A 24,150-nucleotide genomic window follows, 5' to 3' on the forward strand; every position below is an offset into this window, starting at 1 on the left:
GGCTAGACTGCAGTGGCGCAATCTCGGCTCACTGAAATCTCTACCTCCCAGTTTCAAGCAATTTTTTTTTTTTTTGAGACTGAGTCTCACTCTGTCATCTAGGCTGGAGAACAGTGGCATGATCTCAGCTCACTGCAACCTCCGCCTCATGGACTCAAAGCAATTCTCCTGCCTCATTCTCCCAAGTAGCTGTGATTACAGACATGTGCCACCCTGCTTGGCTAATTTTTTGTATTTTTAGTAGAGATGAGGTTTCACTACGTTGGCTAGGCTGGTCTCAAACTCCCAACCACAGGTGATCTGTTCACCTCGGCCTCCCAAAATGCTGGGATTATAGGTGTGAGCCACCATGTCCAGCCTAACTTTTGTATTTTTAGTAGAGATGGGGTTTCACCATATTGGCCAGCGTAGACTCGAACTCCTGACCTCATGTTCTGCTTGCCTTGGCCTTCCAAGGTGCTGGGATTACAGGTGTGAGCCACCATGCCCAGCCTACTCTGACTTCCTATTTAAACTTGGATGAATACCCTGCAAGATGTGCTGAATAGCTGTTATCTTGAAATTTCTTTGTGTTGCATTCTTGGGTTGGTTTCACTGTTTCTAGGATCTGTTATTTTTCAGTTGCTTGGATTCCTTTTTTCTGGAATACATTCTCAATTTTCTTTCAAGAGAGACTAGATGAGAGGTAAACTCTGAGTCCTCAAATAGCTGAAAATGTCTATATTTTGCCTTTACTTGATTCTGATTCACCATTTGGTTGGACATAGATCCAAATCATTTTCTTTCAGAATTGTGAAGATCACAGACATGATCATAATCACAGTGACAATGACAATAGCAATAATAAAAACAAACACTGATTGAGATCTTCCTATACACTAGTACATCTTTTGTATGTATTATTTTTCACAATATTACTCTATGGAGTAGGTATTATGATCCCTATATCTCACACTGAGAAAAATGGTTTCACCAAGATCATCATACAATCAATAAGAGACAATGTCTGGGAAATCTTTCTTAGTGACAAAACAACATCCTGAAACAGTACTGAAAAGATCTCAGCATTCCCAGGTTAGTAAATCAGGGGCCTAGGAGACAAATGGACAATAATTAGTGTGAAAACTAATACCAAAATTTAGGTCTCCATATTCTATGACAGTTTTCTTTTCAATCTTCCATGCTTTCTCTTTCTGTCTCTTCATGTTTACCAGGTTGCTGCCACATTCGCAATAGAAAGCCAACTTAAATATTAACCAATACAATAAATTAGATCCTGTTACAAGTGTTTGGTGTTATGAAAGAGTTAAATATTTAAAATATCTTTATTAAATTATTATTCTCACCAATCATCTAACAATGAAAATAACTGCAGAGGTAAAATAGTACATCCCAGAACTAAAAGATTCAGGCCCACATTGTCAAGGTGCATTTTAGAGAAAACAGGTTTTTCTTTCCTTTTCGCTTTTCTTTGTTTCCTTTCTCTGTTTTTCTTTAAATAAATAGTTCCTCACAAACACAAGATCAAGTCTCAAGAAAAGTAATTCTTGTCTGACTGCTATAGATTTATAGCAAAAATGGAAATTGCAATGTGAACTATCTTTCATCAACTGGCATTTATAAGTTGGGCCATGACTTTTCATCTACTATTTGCTAATCACTACTAGAGATGCAAAGGGCATGCCTTAGAGACATATTCTAAATGAGATACTTTTTCCTACACATTTAAGACGTTTATAATCTCTTAAATTTCTGCATTCTACAGCTCACTTTATTAAAACAATTACCAATATTTTATACTCCAAAGTATAAAAAATTCCAGAATCTATGCATGATAAGATACAACTAGGCATAATTCCTCAATTGATCATTTCTGATAAGTGGTACAATTAAGTGTTAAACTTATGTTATTTTCATGAACGTCTGCTGAGAGGTACCACTAAATGATATAATTCATTACCAGCAGAAAAAAACTTCCTTATCACATGCCATTCAGCCATATAATTTAACAAATGATAAGATGCCACATCACACGCCATTCAGCCATATAATTTAACAAATGATAAGATCCCACATCACACTAGGAATCAGTACTACACAATTTCCTTCCAAAAATTCAACATATAATGCATTGTTTTAAAACTAAAGTACTTAAACTCTTAAATTAGTAAATGTGTTTTTACCATTTACCTTTACATTTTAGTATTATAATAATTTACAAACAATATTGTAAAGATGATACTTATCTAGCTGATGATACTCAAACTATGTCTTACAAGAGGAATTAGTTTAATAAATATCACACAAGGAAAGACATAGTTCTTTGCTTCTGGTTTTGAAAATCACTAAATATTATAATAAACCATAGCCATGGATACAACAATGAAAGAAACACATACAAATGATAAAAACTCTGTGAAATATGCCTAGATGACCAGAGTGCTACAGAACAACAGTAAGCAATTTTTTAGGGCTGAAATAGTCAACTGAATAAATATAAATTAAATAAGTTATTTTTTATTCGGTAATATAAGTAATACTTTATTTATTCGATAAGATAAGTAATACTTATCTTCTAGATCAAAGTCACATAAAATGATTTAACACAGAAGTGTACAGAGTTAATACCCATGCTAAGGCTGCCTGAGGCTGTCCCAGTAACACTAAATTTTTATAAACATTGCTATTATATCCAGCCCTTTAGATTCAATGTTAATTAAAAGGCTGTAAATAAAACAATCATCCTCTAGAATGCAACTATTGCCACATATAAGGTTTGTTTCCTGGTATCATTCATTTAAAAAGCCTCAAGTTCTAGAAGGTCATCAATTAATAACATTTAGATAGGCTACAATAGCAGAGTAAAAGCACTAAACCCAGAATCAAATCCTGAGTTTTCAATATTATTTTATATATTTTTAGTTTGAGTACAGAGAAGTCATATATCCTTCTAAATTCAGTTTTGCTCATCTATAAATGGGACAATAAAAGCTGCCAGGCCTATTTAACAGGGTAATTTTGATAGGTCAAATGTAAAAATGTATGGAAGCACATTATAAAGCAATAAACAAACATGAGCCATATTTCTATGTGGGTAAAATTCACTGAATACAAAGAATTCAGGTTATTACTACAGGAAATTTCAAAGACAAACATAGAATACAAATCTCAGACATGGAAGAGCTTATTTCAGAAAAAAAAAATAAAAATATAGAAAACCCATATATTAAATATCTAAAATATGTTAAAAAAAAAATCCCTTTAAATTCACAACCAAAAACATAGGCCATCAACAAAAACTCCCAGGATTAATTAAAGAAAGTAGAGAGAAGAGAGAAATAACTAGGCCTTCTTTGCTAAGGAGTCCTAAGCTTCTACACATACTGTATAGCTATGTTTAGGAAACTACATATAAGACATCAACAATGGCCTATTTAGTCTGGAGTTAGTAAAAGAATGCAGAACTAGAAAAGGAAACATCTAGGTTGAAGTATATAAGGCATCTGTGGCAGGGCTAAGTCCCAGAACTTACTTTCATGTCGGCTCCAGTCAAGTATTTCAGGAAACTAATCACACATAATTAATAGGACTGTGCAAAGCTAATAACCTAAATATTACTTACTCCTTAATATAATGTGTATAATCTTTACATTATACATTATTCATCACACACACATACTCTCTCTCTCACACTCACACTCCTAAAAGAAGCAGTCAAAAACCGCTTCTATGTTCTATGTTTCTTTATCAAAGAATGTTTCAAAACAATCAAACATTTCTTTAAATTACTCATCTCTTACCTAGTGGAATAATGCATTATCACTATGTAGAAATGCTAGGTTTAATAGCATTTTTTCCTCTTGGGTCATATTGACTTAGTCTTCACAATAATCACCAAAAAATGATGCATGAATTATTCCATTTGACAGATGAGGAAATTTAGATTTGCAGTTATAGTCACAAAGCTATTATATGGTACACCAAGATTCCATTTTTTTTTTTTTTTAATTCAGGGACAGGGTCTCACTCTTTCCCCAGGCTGGAGTGCAAGCATAGCTTACTATAATCTCAAACTTTTGGGCTCGAGCAATTCTCCTACCTCAGCTTCCCAAGTAGCTAGGTCTATAGATTGGAGCCACCACACCTGGCCTTCCAAGGATTCAAATTTAAATCCATCTAACTCTATAGGCCTGTGTTCTTAACCACTTTACTATGCTATATCCTTCTGCATAAGTGGTATGCAGCCCAAAAATAATACGACTGAGAACTGCCCTCTCCTTGAGGAAGTTCTACACTGCCCCAACCAGCCATACCTCCAAAGTGAGTATACTGCTCCTCAGGTCAGAAATGACTGCTTTAGGGATGAACACTTTAACTAAGTTCTCTCAACAAGAAATCTAGAGTGACTCAAAAAAGCCAGGCAGCGAAGAAGGAAGAACTCAGAGAAAGCCATTCTATTATCCATTCCAGTATAGGAAGATAACTTGTTTGCTAGTCAATAAAATTTCTTCATATATGGTTTACTCCTCTATCTAATTAACACATAAAAAAATTAAAATCCACCAATATGCTGACATACAGTACAACAATGGCAAAAAAAAGACTTGGTATTTTCAAATTATTTCAAAAGTATGTTAGCAAAAGCTGATTGATGTCAATATACTGCAGGAACAAGTATAACTCTAGGATATTTGAAGGGTTTTCGATGCTGCAAACGTAATTTTTTAACATCTTTATTGAGGTAAAACTGACATACAGTAGTCCCCCTTTATCCATGGTTTTGCTTTCCATGGTTTTAGTTACTAACAATAAATGCTGTAGTCCCAAAATATATAATAGAAGATTCCAAAAGAAAATAGCTCATAAATTTTAAATGCTATATCACAATGCCTACATCATCAGCCTGACTTCATCTCATCATGCTGCCATTTTATTATCTCACAAAATTACAAGAGGAAGGATAAGCACAGTACACGAAGGTATTTTCAAGAGACAGAGAGATGCCACATTCACATAACTTTTATTATATTATTATAATTGTTCTCTTTTATTGTAGCTATCGTTATTAATCTTTTACTGTGCCAAATTTAAAAATTAAATTTATCCAAGATACATACATAAGAAAAAACATCATGTATCTAGGTTTCACTGCTCTTCATGGTTTCAGGCATCTACTGGAGGTCTTAGAACATAGAAGCAGCAGATAAAGGGGGACAACTTTACAATAAACACCAAAAATTTACAGAGGACATTCTGAAAAGCTTTTACGTATGTATACACTCTAAAATGATCATCATGATCAAAATAATTAACATATCTATCACCTTCAAAGTTTTCTTGTGTTTCTTTGTACTATCTCTCTCTCACCCAATCCCTTCACTCTCTACTCTCCCACCACATATCTGCTTTCTATTACTATACATTACATGATCCTTTTTTTTCTAGCCTCTTTCAGTCCTAATGATTTTGAGATCCATCCATATTGGTCAGTGTGTCACAGCTCTTTCCCTTTTATAGATGAAAACTCAGTATACCACTGTTAGAACATAGCACAATATGCTTATCAAATCACCTATTAATGAACTTTTGCTTGCTTCTAGATTTTGGCAAACAACCAAAGGTTCTAATAATATTCATATACAAGTCTTTAGAGAAATAAGAATTCACGTGCCTAAGACAAAGAAAAATGGAAGTACAACAATTAAAATTTATGAGATGCAGCAAAAGCAGTACTAAAATAGAAATTTATGGCACTAAACGCCTAGATTAAAAAAAAAGATTTCAAATAACCAATCTAATGTTACAACTTAAGGAACTATAAAAAGACAAACTAAGCCCAAAGTAAACAAATGAAGGAAATAACAGAGGTCAAAGCAGAAGTAAATAAAATAGAGACTAAAAAAACACTAGAAAAAAAATCAACAAAACGAGTTGGTTTTAAAAAAAAAAAATTGACAAACCCTTAGCTAGTGTAAGAGAAAAAAAATTTAAGAGGACACTTTACAACTCAAACCTCAGAAATAGAAAAGATCATAAGAAACAACTATGAACAATTATATGACAACAAATTATATGATGTAAAGGAAATTCTTAAGACACATACAACCTACCAAGACTGAGTCATGAAGAAATAAAAAAAAATCTAAGTAGACCAATGATTAGTTTGTATATTTGCCCCACTGAAATCTCATGTGGAATGGCAATCCTCAATGCTGGAAGTAGGGCCTACTGGGAAGTATTTGGATCATGGGGGCAGATCCTTCATGGCCTGGTGCTGCCCTAGGGATAGTGAGTTATTGTTAGATTGGGTTATTCAAAAGTGTGCAGCACTCCCCAATCCCTGCCCTTGCTCTTGCTTTCACCATGTTACATGCTAGCTACCACTTCACACCTTCTGACATGATTGCAAATTTCCTGAGGACTCCGCAGAAGCTGATGCCAGGATTATGCTTCTGGTACAGTCTGCAGAACCATGAGCCAATTAAACCTCTTTTATTTATAAATTATCCAGCATCTGATACCAGTATTTCTTTAAAGCAATGCAAGAATGACCTTATACAACCAATAATGAGTAAGCAAATAGAATAAATAACAAAAAGTTTCCCATCAAAGAAAATCAAAGGACCTGCTGAACTCTAATAAACGTTTAAAGAAAAACTAATGCCCAATCTTTCTCAAACTCTTCCCAAAAAACTGAAATAGAAGGAATATGCCCAAACTCATGTTACAAAGCCAGTATTACACTGATACCAAGGCCAGACAAGGACTCTTCAAGAAAAGAAAATTACAGGCCAATATCCCTGATGAACATAGATGCAAAAATCCTTAACAAAATACTAGTAAACTGAATCCAATAATAAGTTAAAAGAATCTTTCACTTGAAATATTGTCAGTTAGCCGGTTGCAGTGGCTCACGCTGGTAATCCCAACCCTTTGAGAGACTGAGGCAGCTGGATCACCTGAGATCAGGAGTTCAAGACCAGCCTAGCCAACATAGTGAACCCCATCTTTACCAAAAACACAAAAATTAGTCAGGCATGATGGCGGGCACCTGTAATCCCAGCTACTAGAGAGTCTGAGGCAGGAAAACCACTTGAACCCAGGAGGCAGAAGTTGCAGTGAGCCAAGATCACGCCACTATACTCCAGCCTGGGCAGCAGAGAGAGATTCCATCTCAAAAAAAAAAGAAAGAAAGAAAAGAAATACTGTCAGTTGCAGCAACACAGATGGAACTGGAAGTTATATTAAGTGAAAAAAGCCAGGCACAAAAGATAAATATCACATATTCTCATTCATATGTGAGAGCTAAAAAAGTTGATCTCATGGAGGTAGACAGCAGAATGATAAATACTAGAAGCTGTGTAGGGGAAGCAGAGATAAAGAAAGGTTGGTGAATGACTACAAACATACAGTTAGATATAAGAAATGAGTTCCAGTGTTCAGTAGAATACTAAATACTGTCTAGTGCACAGTAGGGTGAGTGACTATAGTTAACAACATATTGTATATTTTAAAACAGCTAAAAGAAAAGATTGAAGATGTTCCTAACACTACAGACGTCTTCGGTAATTAAAAAATGAAAAATGCTCCTGTTTGATCATTCACCTTGACCAACCGGCATTTAACCCTGACAGATAGAAACTACCAAACCACATTCAAATGTTGGTGTGGATGTACAGGAACTAGAACTATCATATTCCTGCGCCTCTCTCATTCTTGATATCAGTAATTTGTATATTCTCTCTTCTCATAGGCAGTAAACATATATCACAATTTTTGATATACTGTGTTCTATTTTCATTCAGTTCAAAATACTGTCTAGTTTCTCTGTGATAACTTTTGAAGCATGCTAGTTTCCAAATACATGGGGATTTTCCAGGTATCTTTTAGTTATTTGTCCTAATTTAATTCTACTGTATCTAAAAAGTTAACTGTATGATTTAAATTTTTTGAAATTTATCGAGACTTTTTTATTACCCAGAATATTGTGTATCTTGATGGTGCTTGAAAATGATACGCATTCTACTGTTGTTCAGCAGAATATTCTATAAATGTCAACTAGGTCAATTTAGTTAACAGTGTTATTCAAGGCTTCTGTATTCTCACTGATCTTCTGTTTACATTTTCTATCAGTTATTCAAAGAAAGATGATGGAACCTCCAAGTGAAGTTGTGAATATATCTATTTCTTATTGAATTCTATCCATTTTTGCTTCATGTATTTTGAAGCTCTGTTATTAGGTACATAAACATTCAGGACTATTATGTTCTCTAAACTCATTTACTCCTTTACTGTTATTACGTGATCCTCTTTCTCTCCAATAATATGCTTTGCTCTGAAATCCACTATTCTTTTTTTTTTTTTTTTGAGATGGATTGTCACTGTGTCACCCAGGCTTGAGTCCAGTGGTGTCATCCCGGCTCACTGCACCCTCCACCTCCTGGGTACAAGTGATTCTTCTGCTTCAATCCCCCAAGTAACTGAAACTACAGGCATGCACCACCATGTCCAGCTAATTTTTATATTTTTTTATTAGAGATGGGGTTTGGTCAAGTTGGCCAGGCTGGTCTTGAACTCCTGATCTGAAGTGATCAGCCCATCTCAGCCTCCCAAAGTGTTGGGATTACAGGCCTGCTTGAAATCTACTCTTCTAATGTTAACATACCCATTATTCCAGCTTACTTTTGATTAGAGAGAACGTGGCATATCTTTTCTTCAATCTTTTACTTTTAATCTATTTGTTTTAGTTTATTTTTCCCTTACTTTTAAAATGACTTCTTACAAGATGCATATACTATTGGATCTTGTTTTAATCCAATCTGACAAATCTGCTTTTAATTGGGATCCATAAAACAGCGACATTTAATGTGATTATTAATATCACTGGGTTTAAGTCTACCATTTTGCTACTTGTTTCCTTCTTGTCCCACTTGTTCTTTCTTACTTGTTTACTCTTTTGCTATATTATTTCAAATAATTAAATATTTTTCATGATTCTATTTTATTCCATGTATTGGCTTATTGGCATACTATTTGTTGTGTTATGTAGTGGTTAATTTGAGATTTACAATATACATCTTAAAATGATCAATCTACCTTTAAATGATATTATACCATACCACATATAGTACAAAAACCTTATATTACATTTCCATGTCTCCGTTCCTGGCCTTTTTACAATATTGTTATAATACACTTTACCTTTACATGTTATACCCCTTATAAATGACATTGCTATTATTTTTACAGACAATTATACATTAAAATATATATATATATATGAAAAGTATATTTTATATTTAGCCATGTGGTTACCATTTCCAGTACTCTTTACTTCTTTGGATAGACCTAGATTTTCTTTTTTTTTTTTTTAGATGGAGTTTCACTGTTGTTACCCAGACTAGAGTGCAATGGCACAATCTCGGCTCACCGCAACCTCCACCTTCTGGGTTCAAGCAATTCTCCTGCCTCAGCCTCCCGAGTAGCTGGGACTACAGGCGCGCACCACCATGCCCAGCTAATTTTTGTATTTTTAGTAGAGACGGGGTTTCACCTTTTTTTGACCAGGATGGTCTTGATCTCTTGACCTCGTGATCCACCCGCCTCGGCCTCCCAAAGTGCTGGGATTATAGGCGTGAGCCACCACGCCTGGCCTAGACCTAGATTTTCAGCTGGTATCATTTTCCTGAAAACTTCCTACCTACCAAACTTTAACATTTCTTGTGGTACAGGTCTGTGGGTGATAAATTTTTTATCTTTTGTATGCCTGAAAAAGTCTTCATTTTGCCTTTGTTTTTTTAAAGGCATTTTGCTGGTCACAGAGTTTTAGGTTGACAGTCTTTTTCTTCAATACTGTAAAGATGTTGCTTGACTGTCTTCAGGCCTGTATTATTGCCAATGAGAAGTTTGCTATTATCATAATCTCTGTTCCTCTGTACAAAATGTTCCCATGTCCAAGAAAATTAGACATATATATATATACATATATATATACACACACACACATGTATATACATACATACACACACACAAACACACACACACACACTTTCCTATTCTTGCCACTAATTACAACTAAAAACCCTAGGCATTATATATAAAGAAAATATTAAAAGATTCTGCCAGCCTGGGCAACACAACGAGACCTCATCTTTACTAAATAAAAATCAATTAGCCCAGCATATATATCCCTATAGGCCAGCTACTTAGGAGGCTAAGGTAGGAGGATCATTTAAGCCCAGGAGATCCAGGGTACAGTGACCTACAAATGCACCACTGCACTCCAGTCTGAGTGACAGAATAAGACTCCATCTCAAAAAAGAAAAGCTTTAAAAAAAAAAGACTCTGAAAGGTGTGAAAGGAAAAAGGCAGACCCTTAGGGACCCTGGGATACAGGGATGACATGATGGTGATTTCCGAGGTTTTCTTTTGCCTCATACATCCCAGTTATGGCTCTGAAGAAGCTGACAACCCAGAAGTGCTAACAGGCTCAGACAAAAACCTGCTCTGTCTTACCAAATGACCAGAAGGGCAGCCTATCAAAACAGAAACTTTTGACAATAACTGTTCTCTTCCAGCCAACTACCATAGGAAAAAAATAAAAGCTGTGGCTCCACCATCCAGTTGCAAGGGCCAGGAAGGAAACCTAGACTTTCATCTTCATGAGGCTGTAACAAGGCACCTCAAATTCCCCAATGGGGTCAGGCACAGTGGCTCGCACCTGTAATCCCAGCACTTTGGGAGGCCAAGGCAGGTATATCATGTGAGGCCAGGAATTCAAGACCAGCCTGGCCAACATGGTGAAACCCCAATCCTTAAAAAAAAAAAAAATGGGCAGGCATGGTGGCTCACGCCTGTAATTCCAACAGTTTGGGAGGCTGAGGTGGGCTGATCACGAGGTTAAGAGATCGAGACCATCCCGGCCAACATTGTGAAACCCCACCTCTGCTAAAAATACAAAAATTAGCCAGATGTGGTGGCATGTACCTGTAATCCCAGCTACTTGGGAGGCTAAGGCAGGAGAATAATTTGAACTCAGGAGGTAGATGTTGCAGTGAGCTGAGAATCATTTGAACTCAGGAGGCCAAGGTTGCAGTGAGCTCTGCCTGGCAACACAGCTAGGCTCCATCTCAAAAAAAAACAAAAGCCGGGCATGGTAACACTCACCTGAAGTCCCAGCTACTCAGAAGGCTGAGGTACAAGAATCATTTGAACCTGGGAGGCAGAGGTTGCAGTGAACCAAGATAGCACCACTGCACTACAGCCTGGATGACAGAGCAAGACCCTGTCTCAAAAAAAAATCCACAATAGGATACATCAGAGAAGACCAACTAGGCAGCTGGGACTTTCATCCCTACCATCTGGTAACACCTCCTCTGCTTTCTCCTACCTCCAAGGACTTTCATCCCCACCAGCTGGTAACAATGCCTCTACTTTCTCCTACCTCCAAGGGTGTCAACAGAGATCACCTAGAAAACTGGACTCTCATTCCCACTCACAGAAATGAGGAACGATGCCCTCTTAGTCCATTTTGTGCTGCCGTAACAGAGTATCTGAGACTGGGTAATTGATAGTGAACAGAAATTTATGGGCTCACAGTTCTGATACGGAACAGAAATCTACCGGCTCACAGTTCTAGAGACTAAAAAGTCAAATATCAAGGTGGCAGCATTTGGCAAGAGACTTCTTGCTATGTCAAAACATGGTAGAAGGTATCACATGGCTGAGGACAAAGAAAGATGGAGAGAGAACAAGAAGGAGCAAACTCACTTTCATCATCATGAACCCACTCCCACCATACCACCAATAGTCCATTCCCAAAGGTGGGGTCTTCATAACCTAAACATCTCTTAAAGGTCCTACCTCTTAATACCATTAAAATGGCAATTAGATTTCAAATACAAGATTCTGAACATAAAATTTTGGACACTAAATTCATTTACTTTCTTTCCAAATAAGGTTTCAAGTTTATGAGTTTTAGAGGGGACAAACATGTACTGCAATGTACTGTAAGTATATAAAACAATATGCATAGGTCTTGAAACCATGGTGTCAAGTTAAAAGTAAATACAATAATGTGGCTATATCTTGAAAGCACATTATTAAATCATCTAATAATTTATTACAGTTATTAGTTATTTGAGAAATGTAGAAACAGAATCCAATAAGAGGGTAAATCTAAAATTCTGTTATGGAAAAAAACATAGAATATGACATCATAGTTTATTTTAAAATATTAATATTAACTGGTCTTAAACCTCTCAATAAAGCTCCTTAGAACAAGTCTCACAGGGAATATCTTTTAACATCAACTGCCTCCATCTTAATGACCACAAAATGTATTCACTTTCTTTGCAAATAAGGCTTCAAGAGGATTCTCTTGAAGCAGTAATTCTCAAATAGCAGGTAGCAAATTTCCATCAGAATTGCTTGAAAAGATTTAGTGGAAGAGAAGCAGAGGGAAGGAGGGAAGGAGAAGAAATGGGAAGAAGGGAGACAATGACAGAGAGGGAGAGATAGTCCTAAATGTCAAAGGATTCTGACTCAGTACATCTGGGGTTGGGCCTCAGAATTCGTGTGATTAAAAGCTACCCCAGTGCTTCTAAAAAAGGTCAAGTTTGTGAACTAGCTCCTTAAAGTAGTTTTATATTTTTCACCCAATTTGTAATACAAAAGAGAAATTGTTAAGAACAAAAATACAACACCCTTCAGGGCCTAGCTCTTCAAAATTAAACATGAAAAAGACACTTTCTTTAGACAATGTCATTAAGCCTCATCTTAGTTAAAAAACAGACCCATTGGAAAATCCCTCACTGTCATGGATTCTTTAACATCACTTGACAAGTCTTGTTACTGCTGGTAATAAATGAGGTCACCAAACTGTGCCACTATTCTTCAACAAGTTACTGCAAAACTCTTTGGGTCCCTTTTCCAGAAGATAGATTAAACCTTTTTATATATAGTAAGATAATATACCATGTAATATTCATAAATTCTTGTGGGAGGTCTCTATCTAAAAGTTAAGCATGTTCCCCTCTTAATGTATCTATAATTATTTTTAAAAGTTGTGACTGTCATCATAGAAACTGCCTCAACTGGGAAAAAAGAATGTTTCCACTAACACTCAATTTAAGAAATTATTGCTAGTCTTTAATAATGTCCCTTTTCATGCTCACAAGCTTAGCAAGTCTCTAGAATATTCTCTCTGCCTGACTTTGTGATCAAATGAGCCATGGAAACTTTAAGAAACCTATTCATCTTGGATAGCAAAGTAATTCACCATCTTCAAAGCACAGATAAGAGCTCAACATTACTTAATGTTATAATGAGTACTAAAAACTTACATTTCTCAGTGTGATTAAAAGAATCAAAGTAAGAACAGAGAGAAGAATATCATTCCCAATTCTGGTAGTTCTAGAAAGCTTCCAAGGAAGGAATCTACTAGTTGAGGAATTCAGCAGAGGTCAGGTCCACTTACTCATTTGCTTACCTTCCTGTGGGGAGAAAAAAAGATCATTTGGTTGGCTTAAAGATCCAGGCACTTTGGGAGGCCGAGGCGGGTGGATCACAAGGTCGCGATTGAGACCATCCTGGTCAACATGGTGAAACCCGTCTCTACTAAAAATACAAAAAATTAGCTGGGCATGGTGGCGCGTGCCTGTAATCCCAGCTACTTAGGAGGCTGAGGCAGGAGAATTGCCTGAACCCAGGAGGCGGAGGTTGCGGTGAGCCGAGATCGCGCCATTGCACTCCAGCCTGGGTAACAAGAGTGAAACTCCGCCTCAAAAAAAAAAAAGATCTTGGCTCTTGGGGCAAATGGAAGGGGATAAAGAGTAAGAATGGATATTAGAGTCACCAAGTTAGAAGAAAAAGGATCATAGGATCATTCTCTCTCCTTTTTGTCATTTTAGGAGTATTTGCTCCCAAGCTACGTTCATTCACTAGTTATTGAGTATATATTATATGTTAAGCACTGTTGTGGGTACGTTGGATATGTCAATGAACAAGATAGGGTCCTTGCCCTCAAACAGCTTATACATAGTGACAGAAACAAAAATTGTAACAAACAAGAAACTACAGTATTTACACATGCGATTAAAAGATAAAATAAGATCACGAATTAGAGAGATGAGGGAAAACATCTCTAATATAGTAAGGAAGGGCTCCCTCAGAAGTTGACACTGATCTGAGAGGTAAATAAGATGCTAGCCAAGAAAAATCCACGGAAAAATATTTCCAAGCAAAAAGAAAAGCAAGTGCTAAATATGTAACAGAATAACAGGCTTTGGATGTTTGACAGACAGAAAGAAAGCCAGAGTAAGGAACAAGAAGAGTGAGGTCAGAGGGGTAGAGGTTATGATACAGAGCCCTGTAAGTAGCAGTAAGGCTTTTGGTTTTATTTGGGTTACAGTGGGAAGGAAAGCCTTTTCTAAGTCTTAGGCAAAGGCTCAACATACTCTAAATTTGTATTTCTAATAGCTCTGAATAGTGCATGGAAGACATACTACAGAGACAAGAGTGGCAAGATGTAGACCAGTTAGGCATTGAGATAACTGAAGCAAGAGACGTCAGAGCTTAGACTATCATTACAACAGTGGAGCTGGAAGACGCTTAAAGATTCAGAACACATTTTAGAAGCAGAATAAAATGTTCTAATGGATTGAATTCAAAATATAAAGAGAAGAAAAGAATTAAAAATCCTAAGTTTCTGGCCTGAAAAAAATAGATGGATGGTTGATGCCATGTGCTACCTAGAGAAGGCTTAGAGGAGCAATCTGAGAGCGTTTATAATTGTTTTTTAAATTTAATACTCTTATTTTATTTCTTTCAAGTTCATCTGTCAAATTTATCCAACTAGTTTACAATCCATTTTCTATTTCCTTTGTATCCTCATGTGCCCAGCACAAGCACTGATATACATAATAAATACCTGCTAAATCCAATTAAATTGAAGTAACCTTACAAGAAAACATAAGAATCACAATTTTCTTTCTTTTTTTTGAGACAAGAGTTTCGCTCTGGTTACCCAGGCTGGAGTGCAACAGTGCAATTGCAGCTCACCACAACATCCGAGTCCCAGTTCAAGCAATTCTCCTCCCCTCAGCCTCTGAGTAGCTGGGATTACAGGCAAGCACCATCATGCCCAGCTAATTTTGTATTTTTAGTAGAGATGAGGTTTCTCCATGTTCGTCAGGCTGGTCTCGAACTCCCAACCTCAGGTGATCTGCCCCTCTTAGCCTCCTGAAGTGCTGGAATTACAGGCTTGTGTCCCCGTGCTCCACCTAATGGTGATTTTCAAACCTTACATTTGAAAAATTAAATACAGATGTTTTAATATAAGACATTGCATGTTTAACATTAAAAAGCAAACGCTAAAGGCAAGCCCAGTAGATGTATGTTTACAATTTTAAAATGTATACACTGTTAAAATGTTTGGTGGTATAAATACAATTACAGAGAAGTTTTCAAAAGGATTTAAACAGAAGGATTTTTAAATGTCTTAAATTTTTTTCTTACAATTAAATGTAAGTGAACTAATTACATTTGACATCACATTTTAAATAACTGTTAGCAGCATATGATAAAGTTTGAAAGACTGTAAAACTTAGCCATTGTCACAACTAATATAATAAAGGAAAATCATGTAAATGCACATTTTGCTTATGCGTTCCCTTTTAAATCATACTGTGGCAAAGTTGAATCCTAACAGCAGGTGTTTTTATAGGTAATTGGTTCTGGCATATTAGCCCCAGAAAAATTTTTCCATAATTTTATAGACATATCTTACCCAGAGAAAATATTTAACTCTTTATGCTTCTTTCTATATACATTTCATTCATTCTGACCTTTAATAACTAATTTGCTATCAATTTTTAAAATCTAGAAAACTACTATTTTTTTTTTAATTGGGTACTTTTCATTCTAATACATGCTAACTAACATATAATAAGAAAGCAACATTTTCAGATGGGTATTAATACAATTGCCTTCAATTTGTATGTTTTTAAGTGCTAATCATTAAGGCTATAAACTAGTAGTCTAATAACTGCAACTTAGGAAAACTTACTTATATCTGGTAGCTCTTTTTCTTAAAGTTCTCTCTTTTTTTTGAGACAGAGTCTTACTCTGTTGCCCAGGCTGGAGTACAGTGGCATGATCTTGAATCACTGCAACCTCCGCCTCCTGAGTTCAAGCAGTTCTCCTGCCTCTGCCTCCCTAGTAGGTAGGATTACAGGTGAACGCCACCACACCTGTCTAATTTTTGTATTTTTAGTAGAGACAAGGTTTTAACATGCTGGTCAAGCTGGTCTCAAACTCCTTGGCCTCTCAAAGTGCTGGGATTACAGGTATGAGCCACTGCCCCGGCCCTCTCTTTCTTAAAGTTCTCAATGACCTAATCACATATTTCTCATGAATATACTATCCTGGAATGCTAATTATCCATTTATTTAAAATCCATATGTAAATATACCTTGTTTCTTCAACTAAATCAAGTGCAAGGGCAGAATAATGGCTTGTGTACCAACACCTAACATATCTCTTCGTGCTAAATAAATGTTCACTGCGGAAAATGAAGATAAAGATAAGTAAGACAATATGGAATTAGTTCTATATATTCTTCTATCACGTATTCACTCAAAGACATGGCAATGTCTTTGAAACTTTCTAATCAAAATAATTAAGAAATGGATAACTCACAGCCAAAACTAACAAAATATTATTACTAACCAAATAACTATTATTTCATCATTTCCCAAAAATTTGAGTGGGGCTGTATACATGTGTGTATGTATAAAACCAACCCACTGTAAGGAAGATAAAGCTAAGAAGCAAATGGAAATGCAGGATTAAATCCTCTGCCCAAAATGATTATTACTCTTATTAGCAATAAAAAATATACAGCACAGCAATCAAAATTTATGTCATAAAACAATATGCCCCCAATTTTTTAAAAAAATTATTATCTAAAATGCAATATATATGTATGTTTACATACTTTGGAGAAAAAGGGATAAAAAATAATAATTAAATGTTAGTAATCACTAAGTGGTAAAATCACAAGTAATTTTTAGTTTCCTCTTTATTTTCCAAATCAGAAACACATACCAAAAAATAGGAAATATTTGGTTTAAATAAAACCTCCCAACATTCAGAAACTTTACTGTTGGATGTTATAAGCCAATAATTTCAACTTTGTCTCATAAGCAATATAATCAAGTTGCAAGAAAAAGTTATTTCTTTAGATTGAATTCAGTTCTCCCTGAATGTTTAAATCCCTACCTGTTCTGAACCAAGCACCCTCTTCATGTAGTAAAAGTTATGTAGTAATAAATAAATGGCTCTGTTTAGATAAAAAGGAAGATGAAGCGTATCAGATTATTATTAGTACCCAGAAAATATTATGATCATGTTCAAACTCACTTTCCCTTAGACATAGTCAAAATCTATATGTCAAGTCTTCAATCTCATTAACGTTTTGAATGAATGGGCATTTACAAGCAAGTGGCAAAAACCACCAATTCATAGTTTGTATTTTCCCCAGAAACTTTTCTAACACTAAAATTTACCGACAAATGTACCCCCCCAAAAAATGTTTTCCATTTTAAAGGACTAGAAATTCAAAGGTTTCTTCTAGATTGCAAACCCTAACAAAATGGTACAGCCACCACTCAGGAATACAGTTGACAGTTTCTTCAGAAACTAAACATGTAACCATAATATAAACTGAGCAACTGCATTAATGGACATTTATCACAGACCAATAAAAACATAAAAACCTGTAGATGAATATTTATAGCAGCTTTATTCATAATAGCTAAAAACCATGAATGGGGTTTAAGAAGGGGTGAGAACAAGAGAGAAGTGGGTGTGGCTATAAAAGGGCAGCATGAGGAATCCGTATGGTGATGAACATGCTCTGTATCTTGACTGTATCAATCAAATATCCTGGTTTTGATATTATATTATAGTTTTGTGAGACACTACTAATGGGGGAAACTGGCTAAAGAGAACATGAGATCACTATGTTATTTTTTATAATTGCATATGAATCTATAATTATTTCCAAATAAAAGTTTTAATTTTTTTTAAATACAGTATTTTAAGTGTGCTCTCCAACACTGATAATATCAAAGTCAAAGATCTCCTTCCCAGGAATTTGCAATCTAAAACAGGCAACACACAAAGTTTTAGAAAGTTTACTTATAATTTAAAAATAAGTGTATGAATACGTACAGTATTTGGGTATTGAAGTATATGCTGTGTGTTACTATAGAAAAACATGAGTGGGAAAAAAAAATTACAGTACAACTCAAATCTGGGCCAAGAGCGGTGGCTCACACCTTTTAATCCCAGCACTTTGGGAGGCTGAGGTAGGCAGATCACCTGAGGTCAGGGGTTCAAGACCAGCCTGACCAACATGGAGAAATCCCATCTCTACTGAAAATACAAAATTAGCCAGGCATGGTAGCACATGCCTCTAATCCCAGCTACTCAGGAGGCTGAGGCAAGAGAATTGCTTGAACTTGGAAGGCAGAGGTTTCGGTGAGCTGAGATCACGCCATTGCACTCTAGCCTGGGCAACAAGAGCAAAACTCCATCTCCAAAAAACAAACAAAAAAACGCTCAAATCTATTCTAGCATGCAGACATAATATTTTAAAGTTTTCTTGAAAACATAAGAAAGAAAAGCAGCACAATAACAAAGCCATTAAGAAAATTTAAGACACCTTGTTATACAATAAAAATAATCTATAACTAAGATCCATCAACTGTTTTAAATTTTTTCAAGTTGTAGTATTTATTATCACTTAATACTTTAAGTTTATTGTTTTAAAGCAGATGATTTTATGCAGTCATTTATTTTTCTGGATTCTGATTACACCACCACAAGCTGGCAAAACAGGAGTGTTCACACTCAGTTCAAAATAAAATCATATGCTTCATCTAAGTACCACAACCACAGACTTTTAATCTTTGTATCTTTTAATCTAAAATACATTAGTGCAGTTAAATAAAGCAAAGTTTTACTTATAAAGTAAATAATATTATGGCAAAAAACAAAATTACTTTTGCACAAACCTAAAATATTTAAAACAAGCTTTTAAATAAACACCTAGGTATAATTTGGTATGTCTCCTATAAATCCTTCTCTTTAACCCATTTATGCCTAGTGTTCCATTATTGGAATGCTAAGCCTGTGCGAGTTATTTATATCCTACTGCTCAAGGTCATCACCAAAGCCTAATTTTTCACACACAAAAAAATATTTGCAACCTCCAGCATAAATGGGTTAATAAACACATTCATCTATAATTCATTTAACAAATTATGGCACAAAGTACACATTAGGTACTGCTCTAAGCATCATATAGCAATGTATAAAACATATAAAAACTCTACATTCCTGAAGCTTAAACTCCAAGGCAGGAAGACAGACAATAAAATAATAAGCAAAAGAGATACATGTTAGATGTTGATCAATTCCATGGGGGAAAAAAAAAAGATACAGGGGTTTGGGACTGCAAGGGTGTAGGTGACATGAAGAATGACTGTAACTTCACGTGAAATAGATATGGAAGGCCTCACAACAGTCTCAGTGAAATAAAACCAGCAAGCCATGCAGATAGCTGATGGTAAGAGTTCAAAACAGAGCCAACAGCAAGTACCAAAGTCCTAAAGAGGAAGCATGCTTGTCATGCTCAATGAACACCAGAGAGGGCAGTGTGGCTAAAGTGGAGAATGAGGAAGGAGATTGTGGTGTTAAGAGGAAGCCAGAGAAGCGCAGACCCTTCATAACCACAGGCTTCTTCCAAGCCTTGAAAAAAGCCCTACAAAATCTGTTTGCATAGTCACATTTTGGTAATATCTGCAAAAGTATAGTATTTTAACCACAGATAGTTAAGATCACTATCACTTTATATTCTGATTTCTCTGTCACACTTCCCCTTGCGGTGAACAACATTAGGTTTTGGGATCCAGGTTACTAGTAGAGTTTAGCAAGATATATTGAGTTTTTTGCTTTAGCATGATATATTCATTAATATACTTTCCAGTTGCTTCTACGTATAGAAAATTAATTCCTAGTGGCTCCTTAAGTGGCAGCCAGGCACAGTGGATCACACCTGTAATCCCAGCACTTTGGGAGGCCAAGGCAGGCAGATCGTTTGAGGCCATCTGAAATTCATGCAGATTATGTTTTGATAACTGGACAGGCTCTCGATGTGTCAGATACCATATACTCAAGAAACCCAACATGTATAGTGAAGAGCTCAAATATAGTCATTTCAGGACTGGCCAAACTATGTCCACTTACCCCCAAGAGAGTTAGTTAGAGCTGAAATCTTTTGAATGACTATTGATGACCAAGTGCAGTGCTTTTATTGTGGTAGAAAACTGAAAAACTGGGAACCTTATAGTGGTGGCTGGTGGCAGAAGAACACGGGCAATACTTACTTAACTTCTTCTTTGTTTGGGGCCAGAACATTAATATTTGAAGTGAATTTGACGTTGTGAGTTCTAACAGGAATTTCCCCAATTCAACAAATCCTCTGAAAAAAATCCATCCATGGCAGATTATGAAGCATGGATTATTACTCTGGGGATGTGGATGTACTCAAGTTAACAAGCAGTAGCTTGCAAGAGCTGAATTTTATGCTTTAGGTTAAGGTGATAAAGTAAAATGCTTTTGCTGTGGAGGAGGGCTAACTGATTGGAAGCCCAGTGAACACCCTTAAGAATAGCATCCTAAGTGGTATCCAAGATGTAAATATCTATTACAGGAGAAAGACCAAGAATATATAAGTAATATCCATTTAACCCATTCACTTGAGGAATCTCTGGTGAGAAGTGCTCAAAAAAATATCATTACTAACCAGAAGAACAGATTACACCATCTTTCAAGAAGCTATACTAATGGGATGACCAAGAAGCTATCCCAATGGGATTCTGTTTCAAGGACATTAAGAAAATAATGGAAGAAAAAAATTCAGGCATCTGGGAGCAACTGTAAATCACTTGAGGTTCTGGTTGCAGATTTATTGAGTGCTCAGAAAGATACAAGATGAATCAAGTCAGACTTCACTGCAAAAAGAGACAGGGTGGTCTCATTATATTGCCTAGGTTGGTCTTGAACTAACTACCCTCAAACAATCCTCCCACCTCAGCCTCCCAAGTAGCTGGGACTAAAGGCCCATACCACCATACCCAGCCTATACTCTAATTTCTAATGAGCCAGAGGAAAAATTGGATGGAGGAAATTGAAGGAAGTATTATCAAAAGAAAAAAAGGGAAAAGAAGTAATGAGGTGCTCCAGATCCGGAATCTGCCAGTAATAGCAAGAAGTGATTCCAAAACCTCTAAATTACTGAGAAATTATTCACAAAATGTGAAATATATCAAACACAGATTTGGTGCTAGGCTATAAGAAGAAAATGAAACACAAATAATAAGAACCTATAAAGTGAGGGTTTCAGAAAAGTATTATATAGGAACTAAAAAGGAAGTCCAGCCACATGTAATTTGGCTTTTGGGGAGCAAAGTTTACATTGATATTTAAATATTCCAGGTAGTCTCCAACTAATGCTGGTGACAGGAAACCAATCAAAGTTTCATGACAAATTAAAAACCCAGAGTCTACTATTTTAGAAATAAATGTAAGATTGTGATGGAAATTCTTTGTATAAATTTAGTATGGTCTTAGATAACAATTTTTTCAAGAGAAAATAATATTATAAAATCATATGAAGAAATGAATGGAGTTTATAACCAATACAGGATGGAAAAAAGTATTGTGGAGATACATTAGATGATTATTTAATTAAAATATTATGCAATTTTCTGAATTTTGTTATGTCTGCTGTTTATCTTTTTAAAATTAAAATATCATCACTCAAACTGAATATTTGCTGGACAGGTTAAGCTCTAAAAACAGGTAAATTGGCTGGGCACAGTGGCTCTTGCCTATAATCACAGCACTTTGGGAGGCCAAGGCAAGAAAAATCACTGGAGCCCAGGACTTTAAGACCAGTGTAGGCAACAAAAATAAAAAGTAAAAAGTAATAGCTGGGCATGGTGGTATATGCCTATGGTCCCAGCTACTTGGGAAGCTGAAGGAGGAGGACTGCTTGAGCCCAGGAGTTCGAGCTGCAGTGAGCTGTGATCATTCCACTTTACTCCAGCCTGGGCAACACAATGATACCAAAAAACTAAAATTTTTTAAAAAAAAAGGTAAATAGATGAGTTAACTTGAAGACAAATCTGAAAAGCTAACCAGAATTCAGCACAAACAGCTGAAAAAGTAGGAAAATGTTGAAGAGTGATTAAGAAAACACAAAGAGGAACATAAGAACATTTAACATGCATCTCAAAGTATGTTCCAAAATAATAAAATATAGAGAATGCAGAAAAGCAAGATTCAAAAAGGGGTTGGATAAGAATTTAATTCCAGAACTATTAATTCTTGGACTGCAAAAGCTGAGTTCTGATAAAACTAAATAAAAATAAATCTATATACTAGTAAACCCAATATGCCAAAAATAAATTCTTTAAAAGTAAATCTTCAAAACAATTGAGAAAAAAAGAGAAATTACCTAAAAAGTAAAAACAGGCTGACAACAGACTCCAAAAAGTATCTATAGAGAACAAAGATAAAGGATTATTATCTTTAAATCATTGTAAATCTAAAATCTATACACAGCAAGATTGTTATTAATTCAACAAGTATTTATCAAATTTCTACTACATGACAGACTCTATTTAAATGTTCCAGAGCTTATGTTCTAGTAAGAATTCTTTCTAGTAAGAATAATGCCAAAAAAGAAATCCTGCTCTCCTGCTGTCCTGAAATTTCTATTTCATTACAATTAAAAGAGATTGGAACTCCTAATTTTCCTGGAGTATTTTTAAATAAATTTACCTGATGGCATATCCTAAGCTTTCTTAACTGGTGGTTCATAAAAACTCTGAAATGAAAATTTGGGAACTGCTCCTTACATGAGCAGTTTTCTGTGCAGAATGTCCATATCTGTCATCAGATTCTCAAAGAGGTCTATGACTAAAAAAGGGTTCTACCCACTTTTCTCTGACCCAACCCCACACACCCAGAATAGTTTGGTGCTATATGATTTCCACAGGACCCTATAAATCATCTTTCAGTCCTTTTCATACATTATTATTTCTACTGTGACTACTCCCACTAGAGAGTAAAACTCCATGAATGCAAAAGCTATCTCTTTTTACCACCATCTAGCACAGAAACGCAAAATTACAGAGCAAAAAGTGAATATTTTATAACTAAAATGAATTGCTAAATATAACTCTGAAGTATACTCCCTTGTTACAGAATTCAGGAACTTAACCTCAGGTAAATACATAATTATTAATCTTTCCTAGTTAAATTTTTTAATGTTGCCTATCAAGTCTATTAAACCACCTTAAAATATTTTAATGCAAATGTTTTTCTTGGCAATAAAATTTACATAACCTTGATTATATATTTAAAAATATCAAATTTCATTAACTTCATTTATGTAAATGTAGAAATTTGGAAGCCTAGCTAATTATATTATTAAATGCATTGAGTGTCTATAGATAGTACCAATGTTGTTTTTACATCCAAGAAGAACATACATCATAAAAACCCATCTTTAAATCATTTTTCCCATAAGAAATAGCAACAGAGGCAGAATATGAAATTATATACATAAAGAGATATAAAGAAATAGATATATACATATAGATGTATAGCCTATCAAAGATGAAGATGTAAACTTAAACAAAAAAAAAGGGCAATGAAGGGCACAAGACAGTGATTTCCTTCTAAAATAAGTGAAATTCAATCCTATATAACAGGAACAAACCAGATGGTATCAAGGCGTTTTTGAACATTTAAATCTATCCATTAAAACAGAGAAGATTATCCTCAAATACAAGTGGCTTTCCTTTTTTACATTTTTTAAGAAAATGTGATTGTAAAAAATATATAGCTCATGGGAAAATATCAAAGGTTAAAAATAAATACTTACCAAGTTGGCCATATAAATTGTGAGCAGCCCTCTCCTGCAAATAATTTTAAAAGGAAGATATTAAACTTCAATTTGACTTAATAATCACTTTATTATTTATTAGAATCCTATAAATAATTATCAGGAAT

The 24,150-nt window shown here is 35.3% G+C and overlaps 1 protein-coding gene and 1 pseudogene across 6 annotated transcripts in view; one reads left to right on the forward strand and one right to left on the reverse strand.

Moving 5' to 3' along the window:
* Positions 1–24,150, reverse strand: part of TMEM135 (transmembrane protein 135) — a 343,152-nt gene that overhangs the window by 190,177 nt on the left and 128,825 nt on the right. For all 5 annotated transcript variants that reach the window (XM_017977705.4, XM_078339990.1, XM_035265296.3 and 2 more), the window contains one exon: positions 24,023–24,056. In XM_017977705.4, coding sequence (XP_017833194.1) covers positions 24,023–24,056 — 34 coding nt within the window. The remainder of the gene's footprint in view (positions 1–24,022; positions 24,057–24,150) is intronic.
* LOC144578010 (E3 ubiquitin-protein ligase XIAP pseudogene) lies at positions 15,895–21,119 on the forward strand (annotated as a pseudogene). The gene has a single exon (XR_013522944.1). The product of XR_013522944.1 is annotated as an E3 ubiquitin-protein ligase XIAP pseudogene (transcript).

Source organism: Callithrix jacchus, chromosome 10 (genome assembly GCF_049354715.1).
Source record: "Callithrix jacchus isolate 240 chromosome 10, calJac240_pri, whole genome shotgun sequence".
Taxonomy (NCBI): Eukaryota; Metazoa; Chordata; class Mammalia; order Primates; family Cebidae; genus Callithrix; species Callithrix jacchus.